This window comes from Columba livia, chromosome 13 (genome assembly GCF_036013475.1).
Source record: "Columba livia isolate bColLiv1 breed racing homer chromosome 13, bColLiv1.pat.W.v2, whole genome shotgun sequence".
Taxonomy (NCBI): domain Eukaryota; kingdom Metazoa; phylum Chordata; class Aves; order Columbiformes; family Columbidae; genus Columba; species Columba livia.
This window is the reverse complement of record NC_088614.1, coordinates 10,324,656-10,340,609: the sequence shown is the minus strand read 5'-3', so window position 1 is coordinate 10,340,609 and position 15,954 is coordinate 10,324,656. Positions and strand designations below refer to the sequence as shown.

Genomic DNA, 15,954 nt, shown 5'->3' with positions numbered 1-15,954 from the left:
TTTTGAACAGCTGTGATTGTGCTGCAGTGCAATCTGAGCCTGAAAGGCTAAGACATTAAACAGGGGAAAACATTTTCAATTCACTTTTTATAGAACTGTAGACTAGGAACACAAATGGATGTGGTGGTGATAAATCCAAGGCAAGGGCAGGAGGATCCTGTGGCCACAGCACCCTGACATTCTTCCAGCCTTCTCCAGGACTGTTACAGCACACTTGTTTTACCTTTGCTACTTCAGCTCCCTCATACTAGTTTCACTTTTAGAGAGGGCATGGAAAGCTGATGCTGGTCAGATAGCTACAGCTGCCAGGAGTTAACGCATTGTACTTGAAAGTGTACTCCACACTTCCTACTTGTAGTGTGCTTCCTCTTGGGCCACAGAGCCCCGGCCACATGATTTTTAGACAAAAGGGACTTTCCTGTGATCATAGGAGGATTAGGTAACTGCCCTACTGCTTGTTCCCTCCCTGTGGGGGGGTTAGGATTTGATCCAAAAACAACAGCAGCGCGTGGACAGAGTCTCATTGACTGACACTGTTTTTAAAGTCAGACTCTATAAATAAAGACAATCTTCATGGAGCGGGAAGTTTGATTAAATGAGATCAGCTGAAATGAGTACTATCTCCTGAAGTCTCCATCCTACATGCAACAGTCCCATCAACCTTCAGTGTGAATGTATATGCCAGGGATCTAGCAGGAACACAATTAGGCCTTACACAGCTTTCACAAAATGAAAGATATTCTGGACTTTTGGCATTTTCTAGCCCAGCATTCTCCTGGATCAGGTCAGCTGTAGCATTGTATAGCTGAGTCTAGAAAACCTGAAAAGATGGAGACTCTGCAGCCTGTGTGGTCCATTCCAGCCCTGCATTACCCACCTGGTGAAAAAACTTTTTTCTAGCATATGGCTTGAACATTTGAAGTAGAGATATCTGCCTGTGCCACTGGTTGTTATCTGCTACTATGGAGAAGTGTTTGGTTCCGTCTTCATTACTGACCTTCGTTACTTCATTACTGACCTCTAGTAGACCCCCTCAGCCTCCTTCACCTGACTAAACAAGACTGGCTCCCTCCACGTCTCCTCGGAAGACATGTGCTTCAGGGCCCCATCTTGATAGCTCTTTACTGCATCCTTCCCAGTTTCTCAACGTTTTCTCTGAACTGAGGGCTCCAAAGCTGACTGCAATATTTCAGATGCAGCCCAAACATTTCTGAGTACTGAGGCACAGTGACTTCTCTCACGTTGCTGACTGCATTTCTAACAAAGCCCAGTATGCAATTTCCCTACTTGTGACAAGAGCACACTGTTGGCTCAGGATCAACTCAGCTTCCACCATAACCCCAATAACCTTTTCAGCAGGGCTACTTGCCAGCCAAATGACCCTTAGTTTTTCTTTGCAACCTAATGTTACCCTGTAACCAGAAAAAAAATGGCAATTTTAATCCTCTTTTAAGATCAATTTGACCCAAAAAGTTTAAAGGGATTTTGTACTCGTGTGGTTGACTTGATCTACTGCAGAGATAAGCATCAGCTGCACGATCTGCCTGCAGCTCTAATGCTTCTGTATTTAGGCTGTATCCACTACGGTGTTTTTCACTGCTAGATAGTTTTCCCTCTTGGCATTCCTCATTGTGGAAAAGGCAGCAATCCAACCTCTTTTTCTGTAATTGCTCTCATTAATTACAGGCAGTTAACAAATGAGCCTGAAAAGCCATCTGCAGTCACTAAAGAGTTACAGTTTGTATATCCGACCAGGAAATTTTAGATGTTTGCAGGCAGCCAATAAAAGGAGGGATCAACAACGCAGCTGACTCATGCAGGAAAGCTCGAGCTGTGTTTGAACGCAGTTCCAAGCCAACTTGCTCTTAGTATCTGCAGCAGTTTCACTCCATCGTTTCGCACCTTTTATGCCTGTATTTACGGAGGTAAGTCGATTTTTGTTTCCAATTTCTTCTATTGAGACGTCTGAGTATTAGCACAATGTAGAATTTTGCTCATACTAAGGAAAACATCTTTTCTATGAATTACTTTTTTAAAGTTACCTTTATCATTAGAAACTTGAAATAAATGCTTTTACAGCAGTGTCCCTCCTGCCCAACTAGGGGAAGATGACAAAGCTGTCTGAGACTTTTAGCATCTTACTAAAACAGAATATGAAACCCTTCATTGCACAGGTCACCTAAGAAATATTGGGCTTGTGGTTTGATAGTGAGTTTTTAAAAGGGTCCAGGAGTAAAAGCATTCAAACGAGCAGAACTATTGATAAAATGGCTTTGGTACCAAACTTGCAATGTAGGGGGTAGAGAGGGACTTTTTGTTATCTCTAATTCCATGATTGTCCTATATTCCATAATTAGTCCCTCTAACTGCTTCAGGAATCTGGACAGCACCCTTGATAAATAAAAGATCTCTCATTTTAGGGTGAAACTCTTAGAGATTCTCAGAAAATCACTCTCAGTCTGGGTAAAGAAAAAGATACACAAACACAGACAGAGGGACAATGGTGCTTGGCGTGTCATGGTTTGTAACAGAGGAAGCTTGAAGTGGTTTTAGTTTTGTTTTTTGAAAATCTCCAGTTAAATTAGTTTTCGCAAATCCAAATAGGAGCTGACGACTAGGGTTTTTTAAATCTAAGTAGCCAGTTAGCAAGACTTTAAAAAACTGTTATAGTTTTACTTGATTCAATGTCAAATAGGAACAGATAATTTCAAAAATGGTTTAGATCCTATATTTGTTGTTTGATCTTCCTTCTACTATGTTTGGAGTTGAGTAAATTATTTTGGCTATTTAAATGATTATTTATCATAGTGTTTAATAAAAATTAGACAATTTTGCCAGCCTTTTGATTACCTCCTTTATATTTAGGATTTGTAGATCTGTGTGGTCTGCCTCTGCGTTTAAGTAGCTCATTTGGAAATTTCTTTCTTCATTCAGAAGAAGCTTCTAAAATTTTATGAAATTCTTGACTTGCCTGTCAGCCTCATACCTTATTGGATTTATTCTACAAGAAAAGCACCTAAGGCAGGCACTGCTTTCAAACTACAATAATCTAGCAAAAAGTTCAACTGTGCTTTCCTACCAGAATCAAATACTGTTGAAGCTGAACTGGTAAATCAGCTGCTGAATTTTTATTTGCATTTTGATTGTGGTTAGATGCAAAAACGGAGCTTAGTAACCCTCTGTGATAGTGAACGTGCCTGCATGGCACAACTGAAATACTGAGATTGACTGAAAATAAATTGGTCATGAACTAGAAACAGATCAGCCACAAGGACAGGCTAATTTATATTCAGGGCTTTGTTTCTATTTTACTCCTGTAGAACAAGTGATCTGCTCAAAGTCAGAAGACTTTCAGGCCTTCTGCATCCCAGAAGCTCTTTTTGTAGAGCCCGTCTTCCAGGACATAATTCACACTAAGCAGTCCTTACCGGTTACTTCAAGTTTTTGGCCCTGTTACTCCAGTTCCCTCGTGTGTTCCCTTCTCCAGCCATGGTCTACTGGATCCTGAAGGGGATATTCCAGCTTGAGTTCTTCTGACTCACTGACCACTGATCTTGCAGTAATCCTTACCAATGGTTTTTATTTAATCTCTTTTCCTAGTTTGCTTGTTTTTCTGTTTCGCCACTGACTTTTGGTTATCTCTAGCCTAATACAGCTTCACAGAGGTAATTAAAAATGTTACTCACGCAATAACACAGAGATGGTTTGCAGAAGTTATCTCTAATCCATGTGCTATGCAATGTGTCTGAGACATTGAGATGGTCTTAGAGAGGTACTGTATAGAGAGACTATTGGCTAAATCAGTGGCTGCTATAAAGACACAGCTCAATTTAGTAGAGTTCTGCCAAGTAACAGCAGCAGGGAATATGCCTTTTACCTTGCTTTTGCACTGACATGTGATACTGTATTAAAGAAGATATGTAAGAATGATGCAGAACACACTGACATGAGTTATTCAATAATTGCCTTTTTTATCGGAAGTGGGGAAACTTTGTCAAGCGTGTACCTGTAAGATTAACTGGTTTGTTGTCGATATAATTCAGTATCACTTTAAAATCACATTTTGTATTTTAAATAATGGCCCAACATTTCAAAGTCAACAGATGGCAATAACAATGAATTAATTAGTACCTTGCAGCTTCAGATGGCAAGTTACGGTCCAGACACTCCTTTGCAATTAGCACATTTTTCCTGTCTTTATAAGGAAAGTCTGACGCAGAGTGGTAAAAGGAAGCCTGTTGGATTAGAGTAATAGTTATTTGGGAAGAAAGGGGTGGTACAACCTCACTGAGCTCTGGTAGTAGTGACAAAAAGTAGTCCTTACTTTATTTTCTTTTCTGCCTTTCCCCCCCCCAAGCCAGCTATCAAGAAATGGCCAAATCATTACCTGTAGTAGCCCAGGAAGATTTGGATAGCTTTACTTTGACCAGGACAGGCTCAGGCTTTGCACTCAAAGCCTTTCATATTTCTTGGAACACCCACATCTCGGTGAAGCTGCTGACCAGCCAGGCCACTCCAGAGAGGTACGTGTCTTATTTGGCCCCCTAACCCTGCAGGTGGGCAACAGAGACCTGCAGCGATGGCACAGAATGAATTGTGACATGCCCAGGATCATCTGATCCCTACAGACATCCCCATTCCTAGAAATCCCGACTAGCCAAGAGGCAAGCTGGGAGCAAGTATGCTGAGAAACAAGCTCTATGGTCTTTTACAAATGTTTATAGAAGTAGAGCTTAATCCTGAAGTGATTAATTATCGCTACTATAATAATATCTATCAACCCTGATGGTTAGTACTCAGCATGCTGTGGTATTACAGCTTTATGGAGGTCCCTGAGGAGATCTCAGTTGAATTCAATCTACAACAGCAGATACAGGTGAGGGAACAGAGACATGGGAGGAAGGAGGGACAATGGTCAGGGTTACAGGGCAGTGAGATGTGTAGATGTCGTAATTATAAAAATAAGTGAGCAGGAACTGATGGGCGTCAGCCTGCTGACCACAAAATTCCAGTGTGCAACAAAAACACAGAAAGTTCCCAATTATAACCACAAACTACTTTTGATGAAGCAAGACCGAAGCATTTTAGGGAATGCACTGACCTATTTATCAAAAAAGGAGTGTCTGATGTGCATCTACAGACTAGTTACTCTTATAAACTGAGGACACTGCCATTCCGGTGGATTTTGTTAAAAGTAAAATACCAAAGCATCCTATTTGAATACATAGTGTTTCATTTGTTCCATAATTAAGGCAGGGGAGGAAAAAACAGCATTTCATACAAATAGTTTTAAATTGACAGTTTAAATTGTCAGTAATACTTCAAAAACCAAATGCTGCCAGAATTTGGGAACAGTTAAACATTTTAAGAGTCTTTTGGTGGTTGCAGGGGGTGTTGCTTGTTTTTTAGATGATGGAAGTCCAGCAATTTTGTAATCAGAACCAATGTTACGTGTTTGGTAGCTTACTTAGAGAAAAAAGTTTCCTCTGTCCCCTGTCTGCATTTTCTTTTTTCTTTAAATCAAATACCCAAACAAAATAGTTGAAGTTACAGAAAACAACATTGTGCTTTGCTTTGGATTTAACCTGCTATCCCGATTTGGCATCACAGGGAGTGGAAGTTGCTACTTCAGGATCTAACAGAAGTCAGACGCTATGAATCTGAACGGCTCCTGCCTCCTCTTGGGATTTACCAGTACCGTGGACTGGCAGGAATAGTGACTGAATGGATGAACAATGGGTCGCTCCACTCACTCATCCACGAGGTACATAAAAGTAATCTTTTATGTGATGAAATTAATTACAAGGTCAGCCAGAAGAGAACAACCGACATGAAAATTACAGACCAGAAGTCACAGTCAATCTGTTCTTCAACTTCCGTATTGTATTTCTGTTCATTGTCAAATAAAAGTGTGAATAGGAACCATTTCACACTACCAAAACATGTATTTTGTGTTACTTAGCATCAGCTGTACCCAGAAGTTCCGTCCCCGCTACTCCTAAGAATCCTGTCGGATGTGGCTGAAGGGCTCCATCACCTCCACAGCCTGGGGCCAGCGTTCTGCCACGGCAGCCTCAGACCTTCCAATGTGCTTTTGGATACGCAGTACAGAGCCAAGGTGGGACCTTCTACTTTTAGCCTTTTAATGTAATATCCAGTGATCATCCTATCGTTGCATATATTTACCCTAACAGCTAACATTTAATATAGAGACTTGAGGTATTGTTTCTAATATTTACTTTTTCTTCCATCTCCGTAGATATCAGATTATGGTCTGACCAACTGGCGGAAACAACAACTGAGGTCAGACCTGCAGAACTGCAACCAGAGAAACTGCCAGGACTTAGTGTACCTCCCTCCTGAGATACTCGAAGGAGGCCGTCCTTCCCAAGAAGGTGACATTTACAGGTGAATGGGATTTTTAAGGGCAGGTCATACCTAGTCTTTGTTACATTCTATAACATTGCTGAAATACTTATTTTCAAAGACACTACAGTAAAAACACCAGATCTACATAGTGCAGTAGGATAGTATTCCACATGAGACCAATTACAGCAGTGAATTAAATTTTAAGTCCCCCATATTTGGTGAAAAATATACCAAGCTTAAGAGCATTTCTCAAAGTTCACCATAGGAATTATACAACAGACATAAATGTTTAAAAAGTGTAATATAGATGCCAAAATTTTTTAATGTACATTTAGAAACCTAATAACTACAACTCACATTGTTTCTAAGCATGGCTTTAGTTTTGGGAAGAACTGCTGATGCCCAGATGAGGCCCAGATAAAAATAAGACCTTTCTCTCCATAGGGTCTCATTAAAGCCCTATGGAATCTCTGCTGGAATAATCTACTGAGCCAACTCAAGCATTCCTACTTTTTAACTAAGGTGTTTTATACAAAGGAGGAAGATTTCCTGCTAACACATGTCCTTTTTGGATATGTTACATGCTTTGCAGTTGCATCAATAAATAAGAGAACCTCAAACTGAACCTATTTTCTGCATGGACATTCATCTTTACAACCGGCATACAGAGCCTCTGGATTAACACTATAAATAACTTCTAAGCATGACCACTCTGCTGCTCTCGGAGCTTTTATGGAGGCAGCAAATTTAAACTCCTGCTTTATTGTCACAGAGGCAGGCTCTAAGATGAGTCAGATAATGCATACACTTGAGGAGACCTATAAATAATGTGACTAATCTGATATTCATAAACACAAGATTTTTGCGCAGGAAGAGAGTGGTCATTTATTTTCAGGTGGCATAATTCATCTTCCAGCATGTTATTCTCATATAATTTTAGATGCTCAGATGTGACTCAGTGCATGAGACAGTGGTGCAACAAACAAAAGTATGTGTCATATATGAAATATTACTTAAGTACCTGTAAGTTACATGTCTGTCCACATTTCATTAATACTTTCCTAGAGGGTACCTAAGTAAAAGCACTTTCAGGTTTTATGCAAAAATAAGGCAGATGAGGAGATTCTTCTAAACATTGCGATTCAGTACTACATCAAGATATATGAGTAAACAGATAAGTTTATCCTAGAACTGCTTCTTCCCCTTGATTGCTTTGCTTCTGACTCGTCCTGCTTTCTCTCTTCCAGCAGCCTCCTTGCCCTGCCTCTGATTTTGCAGATTGAGCTTTTTATCAAACTCTACTTTATACCATCTGAGTTGTGGGTTATATATGTAGATCTATGATATCACTGGAATACTTCGTAGGATGTTAGAAAAGGAAAAAGGCATTTGGAGCTCTACGAAAATTTGCTGAAGAAAATAAAGACACAGTGGGTCAGAACCAAGTTTTTAGCGGGTTAACCGATGTGCTTGTCAGTATCTGCTGAAAAGTCCAGCTCTTGCAGTTGCTATTTAAATTACTTGAAAACAAAAATTACAAAGGAGAACAGAAGGTTCTGAAATTCATAAGAGCAAAGGGAGATAAGGTGGTAAACTGAAATCTAATTGATCCTATGTTTAAAAAAACCACAAGCAATAAATCAGAATTTTTTAAGAACAGCTCATTTGAAAACTGAAGCTTAGTAATGCAGAAAAAAGGACCTCATCAAATTAGGAAATACTTGGATTGACTTTGTATTGAAAAACTCCTTTCTCTTAAACCAATGAACTTGCTCTTGGAACAGAGAACATAGATACAGATTGCAAATTACTGAATGGTCTTTCACTGTTTTGTTGTTGTTATTTTTCCCCAGCTTTGGAATACTGTGTTGGGAGAGCCTAAGCAGACGGAAACCTTTTGAAGGTATTTATCCCTGTTGTTCGTGCAGACTTTATGTTTCCCTAATCTTTTTCACAAATTCCCTTCTTGTAGAGAAATTATGATACAACCAGCACAGTTCCAGATGTCCCTTTGCCTTCTATTCCTGCTACAGCACAGAGCTCCACGTTGCAGGATGTAAAGATTAGAATCATTCAACAAATCCTCAGTGTTTCCAAAGAAGCAGGTGTTTCTTAGGTGAAAGTGTGAGCAGTTTTAAATAACTTAATTTGCAAAGCATTATGTAATAATTGTCACAGTCTAGAAATGATACCTGTTTCATGGCCTGCAAATCAACTAAGGGCTTCTTTGCTATGGGCTCCATTCTGCATAGCAAAACAGAAGGACTGATGCATTTACAGGCTGAGGACCTTTCAGAAATACTGCACAGAATAGCATCCCAATGCTCACACAGCTTATGGCTGCCATCTTGTGGCTACCCAAAGTAGATATTTATGGGGTTTTTGTACAATAGGACTTACAATGCAGGTATAAGGCTTTATGTAAAACTGTGTGCTTAGAATATACTCATAACATTACATGTATACATAAGGTATCTGTGAATGTAGTTTACAATGCATGTACACATAGCCATTTGTGACTTATTATTTGGACAGAGTTCTTTATTCTGATCCAGCCTGTTGCAATAAGTAGCTTTGATTATTGTTAAAGGTTAACGCATCTATTTTACAAGTGTGTTCACGTATTTTTTATGTTTGCATTTAAAAACATTCTTTGTTTTAAAATGCACTAAATAACTTCTGCTGAATATCATTTTAAGAGAGTTCTGAGGTACTTAATGTTTTTTGCAGTGACATTTTTCCTTTAAATTGCAGGTCACACAACCCTGCTGGAAGTTTTGACAGGAATCTGCAGCAGTTTGCGCCCTGGCATTTCGGAAAAGTTTATACCAAGCAATTTGCCAGAGAGGAACAGATTGTTGTACCTTATCGCTCTGTGCTGGCATCAGGATCCAGATTCCAGACCACGTGCTGCAGGTAACATGCAGGGTTTGCTTTTTTTGCAGGATTTGTTATGGATATATTCTTTCTGGGAACATCGCTCTAGCGCTCTGTATCAATGACAGAACTGATGTGGAAGGCAAAGCAGCCTTCAGATCATCAGAGTACTGTAGATGGTTTTTCTAACGGAAGCGTCCTATCGGAGGTGGCATACTTATCTCCAAAATTGTGTTCCGTATAAAGCAAAAGTGAGTGCAAATAAAGGAAGCAATATTGTCGGCTATATACACACTATTTCAACAAATATCAACCTGTCTTGATTCCAATGCATAAATAGTTTCTTTTTGAAGTGTGTAATCCTTGTTTACTTTAGCAGAACTGTTAAATTTATCTTCTGTTTCTAAAAAGATAGCCAAGAAATGTTAAAATTGTGATATTTGAGGATTTTTGAGCCAATTTTCAAAGTTGCAATATGCAAGTGCTGAGGAAGTGATTCACATAAACCTTTATTGCAACAGATTTACACAATCATGTGTAAACCTTTTGCAAGTAAGTCCACTACATCTGTATGAACATTTGAGAAAACATTATTTTAATGTGACTGTAACTGTTCTTTAAAACCAGTTCAAAAAGAAAACCAGTAGGAGATATGAGGTGGAAGTTCTATTAAACTAATTTTGTGTAGTTTATCCAGCTACTCATCTTAATAGTGAATTTAGTTGCAATACACTGAAGCCTAAATATATACACACTTCGTATGCAACGTGGTATTGAAAATGCTTTATTCTCCCTACAGAATGTGCAGACCTTCTAAATGGAATTTTGACTAGTATAAATAAGGAGGCAATTTCCACTGCAGTCTACAATCTAATGGATGCAAAGGTTAGTGCAAAATTAAGTTCTGGTCTCCTACGAGGACATTACCTGATTCTTTCAGCTACAATCTTTGTGGTCCAAAACCAGGGAAGGTTTTGTTTTAATTGTTTTATTAGAAATGCCGGAGAGCTGGAGAGTACCCTTCAGCACTTCAGGTTCATTCAGGAATTGTAGAACACAGGTATTGTGAGGCTCTCTAGCAACCATGTTGAATGCTACCTCGGATTACAAAAACATGACAGTTTCTTTCTAGTCACCAGCTGTAGTCAGACCGGCAAACCCACGTGAGTGAAAACAAATATCAGCCTCGAGTAGATCAGATTAGGGCTAGAACCAAGGTTAATTTTTGTTGCATGTACTGGTAAGAAGCTATTTATTCCAAAACACAAGACAGACCCGCTGTTTAGAAACTTAAAGTCAAAACTGGGGTTTAAAATAAACTTGAAACAGCAAAAACAGTAACAGGGTAGAGTTGTGTTAGATTCTACATCTGCTTACATGTGTTAAAATGCAAAATTGCTCTGTGCAAGCCACTGTTATTATATATCAACGTACCTAAGAATATAATATGTATAATACATATATAAATTATTCCTCCTGACAACTGTGCATTCAATAAACCATATGTATACTGACTAGAGTTACTGTGCTATTTTTTCCAGGAGACAGCACTTAATGCATGCAAAGGTTCACAAACATACACGCTGCAGACAGGCATGTGCAATTCAGAGGTGAGTCATGACATGAGAGTCTTACAACAGCACTTCATAAGCTGCTTATGTTCCTTACATTCCAAGAGAAAATTGCTTAGAAAAGGTTTTGGGGAAAAAGTTTCTAAGAATTCTTCTCTATTTTGATTTTTTTCAGGTTATCTGTTCACCGAAACCCAACCATGGAGTCAGCAAGAAAATTCCTTTTGTAGTGCCAAGTCTGTCAACTATTCTAGTTGATAGCGATGCAAATAATGCAGGAAGAGAAAACATTCCTGAGACGGTTCTGTCAAATACTATCAAACAGAACACAACAACAAAGAAAGGTCTCTATCTTGAAATGTATTCAGCTCCAACTTTTCTAAGAAAAGGATAAATATGACCAGTTTTTCCATATACATGTTATTTTCCATGTAAAATTGTCCCTTCTCAGACTACAGCTGTGTCCTCTACTGGTATCACCTGAAGCATGGGTTCACTGTAGAAAAGCAGAGGTGCCACAATCCCATTTCATTAAGTGTATAGATCAAAAAGCTTCTTCTGGTAAATCCTTTTAGAAGCCTGACCTGTAATGTACAGCTGCCTTTCCCTTGCACATCAAATACTGCCTGTTGGTTTTGACTGAACAAGTCCCCAGAGGGAACCACACTGCCACCAGGAATACCTGCTTTTTGTAATCTGCTAATAAAAAAAATGAGATGTTTTTAAAAGACTGTGCTGCCAGGAACATGTGAATGATTCCTGGTAATCACCAATCTATGTAAATAACTTCCTTTGCCTTTCCAATGTGGATTTTTCCTGTCAAAGTGTTTAAATGTGTGTCAAGTGATACATTTCTTTAAAAGCTTTTTCTGTACTCCTCATGTCTTTAGATACAAAAGTTGAGTCATAGGAAGTCAGTTCACTTATAGGAACATCTGCATTTCCATTTCAGTTCTGATTAGTAGCTGTCAGACTTAAGGACAGAATAGATATTCCATAAGTTCAGAAACTAATTCCTACAGACAGTTTGAAAAAGTCAGATGTGTGTAGTAACATTTGCCAAAATCTTCCTAGGCATAATGATGTATTAGCAAGGGCCCAAAGAAAAGCTGATTATAACTAAGTGCTCTTGAGTTAGTTTTCACTGCAGTTCCAGTCCTCTGCAGTAGCTGACACATGTATAATGTTCTGTTGTTCAATTCAACAGTCTAATCTTACCTTAAACTTTTTCTAGATCACCCAGCAGGCTCTGACAGCAGAAAATCCTATTCCTTTTGCACGATTCCTCTGTCTGGTTCAACTGCAGGCAAAGACAGCAGTCAGCGTAAGGACCCGCCACTGGCTCTTAAGCACAGACCACAACTTACACATCTCGAACAAACAGTGACAGGTAAGACCCTGTTTCCCGTTTGAGGTGGCAGTATTCTCCTTGGCCGCATCTTGGTGATTAAATAGTTTAAAGGTTGGAGTACGCAGATCTCTCTAAATTTTGTGCACATGTTCATGTGTTTAGTGTAATAACTTCTCCAAAATTGATAAAAATATCGCATGAATCTACTTGTGTGTAGCTGTTCTGAGAAGTTCAGGCATTAGGCATTGAGAACATTGGCTTGATCTTTTCCAGGGTCATATTCAGGCTGAAAACAGTTCAGAAAAAGGCCATAATAAAAATGCAAACAAAAAAACAGCACACATCAAAAGTGAAAGACACTAGTTGTTTAAGTCTGGGATATTTTTTTTTTTTTTGTAATTTTAAGCAGTGTATTCTATACCTCTACAAAAGTAGCTATTGATTACAGAAACAGGTGACTAGGAGGAGGTTTGTTCAATTCCTTACTTACATGGTGTCAGTTTTTCCTACTGAACAGAGGCAGAAAAGGCCAACTTCTGATGTGTGAAGCCTGCCTCTGCCTCATAAAACTACTTGATAACTTTTTGCAAACTGGCCTAAGACAGTTCTCGCATCTTTCTCCATTTCCATTTACTTGTGAGTGATGATGTAATTTCTGGATAAACCAACAGACTAGTTCATGCAGGAAAAATTCATCACGGAACTCTACTGGCAACAGTCAGAGATCAGAATGACAGAGGCACATTCGCCAAAGCAACAGTGGCTTTTGGTTATTGATTTTCTCTTGATCTATAGTATTTACTGCATCCTATAAAACCCTAATGTCACCATTAAAGTATTCTAATCAGTTTGTGAAAAGAGATAGAACCCAAAGCTCTTGATTACTTTGCCAAGAGTGTTTCTTTTGCTACTAGATTGGCTTTGACATATATTCAAGTTCCCAGTTTCACAATACATGTTTCAAACAGCCCTGCTGCCCTGAACTGCCTGTTTTCTCATATGTGTCATATATGCATATAGTTTCATACAGATGCTAGCAGAACAGTCTGAGACTTGGAAATCTCCTTCCTTTACACAGTCTGACCATTTCATAACCTTCAGAAACACTTATTTTCTGTAATCTCATCCTCATGAGTTTTGAACAAAAGATGAAAGTACTTTGGGACTAGCTGTGAACACAGAATGCAAATAAACTAACTCTTCCTACTCCTTTCCTCTACTACATTTATATTTCTCGTGTTGATGATAACACTTGCTAACAACTTCTGGAAGAAAAGAGCACTTGGTTCATCTCATTTTGTTTCCTTTTCACTCAAGATCTTTGCTGCAAGGGAAACTGCTGTCAAATACTTTCCTGCCAGAGACGGACCATACTGAGCTGCATGACAGAAGGACGCCTCAACCACATCCTCGATGTCCTTCGCTCGCAGCAAACGTTGTCCCGAATGGATTACGAGACAATTACCTCTTACCCCACAGTGACTGGGCGTGCTCGGGCATTGCTGGACACTTGCCTTTGCCTCGGAGAGCAGGCAGCACAGGTTGTAGTGACTGTACTCTCGGTGACAAAATGCAGTCCTCTGGGACGAGGCAGCCATTGCCCAGACTGTCCTTCTAAGGTAAACAGGCTGTTGTTGTGACATTTTGCAATTTGTTACATGGATCAGAGCAATTTGGTAAATTGGAATGGCAATGATTCACATTAATGCTTCATAACCCATTGGCTGAAGTCGATCCTTCCTACGGTCCATGATTTTAGTTCTCCAGTGGAAAAAGCTAGCTGGATTAAAAGGTCAAGTCAACCACTGCCTGTAGAAATTACCAAGACTGGTAATTTGGACCTCAGAGCTGGGAAGAGTGCAATGTGTACCAGAGCAAATATAGTTCAAGTCAGATGACACCCTATTCCCTTGATTTTTCAGAAGGGAGGAAAATGGTTCATTACTTTTTGGAGGTCACACTACGGAAGAACGGCTGTTACTAAATCCTTCCAAATAAGGATAGCAAGTAACAGGGTGCCAGATGAGGAGAAAAAAATTACTGCCTTTCACTGAGCTCATATCTGAGGCAGCTGTTAAAATCTTAAGAGAATCAAGAAATATTTCTTCAACAGGGCCTTAAGTAAGACTTGGAAATTTTATCTTATGCATAGAAATTATTTTATTTTCATTCACAAATGGCCCTAAGCTCTGAAAATGGGGCACTGATAGCAGTGCTTTGGAGAGGTGGGGCTTAAAGTATTCACTAAGTGGAAAAACATTAATACCTCACATCCATGCAGTTCTCTAGGTATGTCTGCAGTTTAAATGTAAAATTAAATCAGGAAGAAGTGCCAAGCTGATTGTTTTGAAATAGTGGTTCTGCTGAACTACAAAGGAAAGTAGTAACATTATTTTAATTCTACTGAAAATGAAGTTATATCCTATGCTGGTTTTCTGAAGGCACAGTGGGATTCCTTCAAGCTTCACGGCACTGGTTAACATGATAACTTGTTATACAATCTACAAGTATTTCAAATGCAAAACCTGTGCTGTTTCTCTGTTGCATTTGTTCACTCTGTAGTTTCAAACTGAATTCAGTAGTTTAATATAGAATCATTTCAGTCGGAAGAGACCCTGAGGATCATAGAGTCCAGCCACAACCAAACTCTAGCACTAAACCATGTCCCTAAATGGTTTGAGGCAGCCAGTTTTTTACGCCTGGACACAAGGAGGCATCACCAAAGTGGGTCAGGCCTGCATATTGAGGCTCCTGTTCCCTTTAGAAAGGCATGTGTTGCAATTCCACATTTCTTTTGCTTTGTGGGGCTATTTTTGATGGAGTTTGCTGCGTGATTTTGTCACTTCTCAATGTTATAGTTTGGTTCTGCTTGCGAAGCCTCATTCCTATCAGGAACGCACACTCTTCCTTCTAGGAGGGGCAGCAACGTGCTGCCTTTGCCCCCTTATATTCCTCAGAAGTTGCTGCATTCCACATCCAGGGCCTCGCACCTGTTGAGCAGAGGCACCTACTGGAAGGGTGGTGGGTCACCACAGCTGGGACTCGAACCCATGACCCCTGATTTAAGAAGCCAGTTCCTGGGGCTCCTGAGGAGACTGGGGCTCCTCTTGGGCCACTGGGGCTCCTTTGGAACAGCAGGTTGCAATTTTCAATACAGTGATGATGCATTTTCTAGGCACATCTAAGATGTATTTGTTACATCATATGCTAGGATGCTGCTGGAACTACAAATGTACATTTTTCCACATAAGTTCATTAAGAGTGCCTTGAGATAATATATTGTTACAATTAAAAGCAATGTCTATCAGAATGTGTTGAAAATAGTTTGCCTATTAAAGGAGCTAAACATGTACTTCACTGTTGAAGTTTTTTAATCTACACTCTAAGTGGGAACTTTCAACACACTAGATCAGTCTCCTAAAAAGGACATCTTGCTTGTGAGGAAAAGAACTGCTGTTGTGGTATTTTGTGTGTTTAGAAGGCATAAAATAATCAGAGTCAAACAGATAATCATTCACCTGTGGGAAATATTTACAGACTTGTAAGATGGGAAACTGGCAATACTGTTGAAGCTTCATTATCAGTTTTCAAAAATTATTTCATTCAGTTGTTCTTGCTGGACATTTCATACTTCCGTGATTGATGTGCCAGTTGGCAGGCTATGCTGATGTTTGTCTTTCTGTTTTTGACACAGAAAGAGTTTTGGCTCTTTTCTTGAAGCAGCTGCCTACTTGGGAATATCGTTTGATGCCAGAACCAAGCGCAGTCTTAATTGTAGAACTGGCA

At 39.4% G+C, this 15,954-nt stretch overlaps 1 protein-coding gene across 4 annotated transcripts; it reads left to right on the top strand.

Moving 5' to 3' along the window:
- The first annotated feature begins 1,769 nt into the window (after nucleotides 1-1,769).
- Nucleotides 1,770-15,520, top strand: LOC102087693 (receptor-interacting serine/threonine-protein kinase 2). Of its 4 annotated transcripts, none has more exons than XM_021290800.2 (12): nucleotides 1,770-1,925; nucleotides 4,358-4,523; nucleotides 5,611-5,764; nucleotides 5,963-6,118; nucleotides 6,260-6,408; nucleotides 8,223-8,272; nucleotides 9,124-9,285; nucleotides 10,046-10,131; nucleotides 10,788-10,856; nucleotides 10,993-11,161; nucleotides 12,052-12,207; nucleotides 13,486-15,520. In XM_021290800.2, exons 2-12 carry the CDS (start codon nucleotides 4,372-4,374, stop codon nucleotides 13,806-13,808), a joined length of 1,626 nt encoding a protein of 541 aa, XP_021146475.2. In that variant the 5' UTR covers nucleotides 1,770-1,925; nucleotides 4,358-4,371; the 3' UTR covers nucleotides 13,809-15,520. The 4 variants fall into 4 exon arrangements, with proteins under 4 accessions (XP_021146475.2, XP_021146476.2, XP_005504816.2 ...); XM_005504759.4 differs by having other exon boundaries at nucleotides 1,798-1,925; nucleotides 4,362-4,523; XM_065028344.1 differs by having other exon boundaries at nucleotides 1,839-1,925; nucleotides 3,321-4,523.
- Nucleotides 15,521-15,954: the final 434 nt, after the last annotated feature.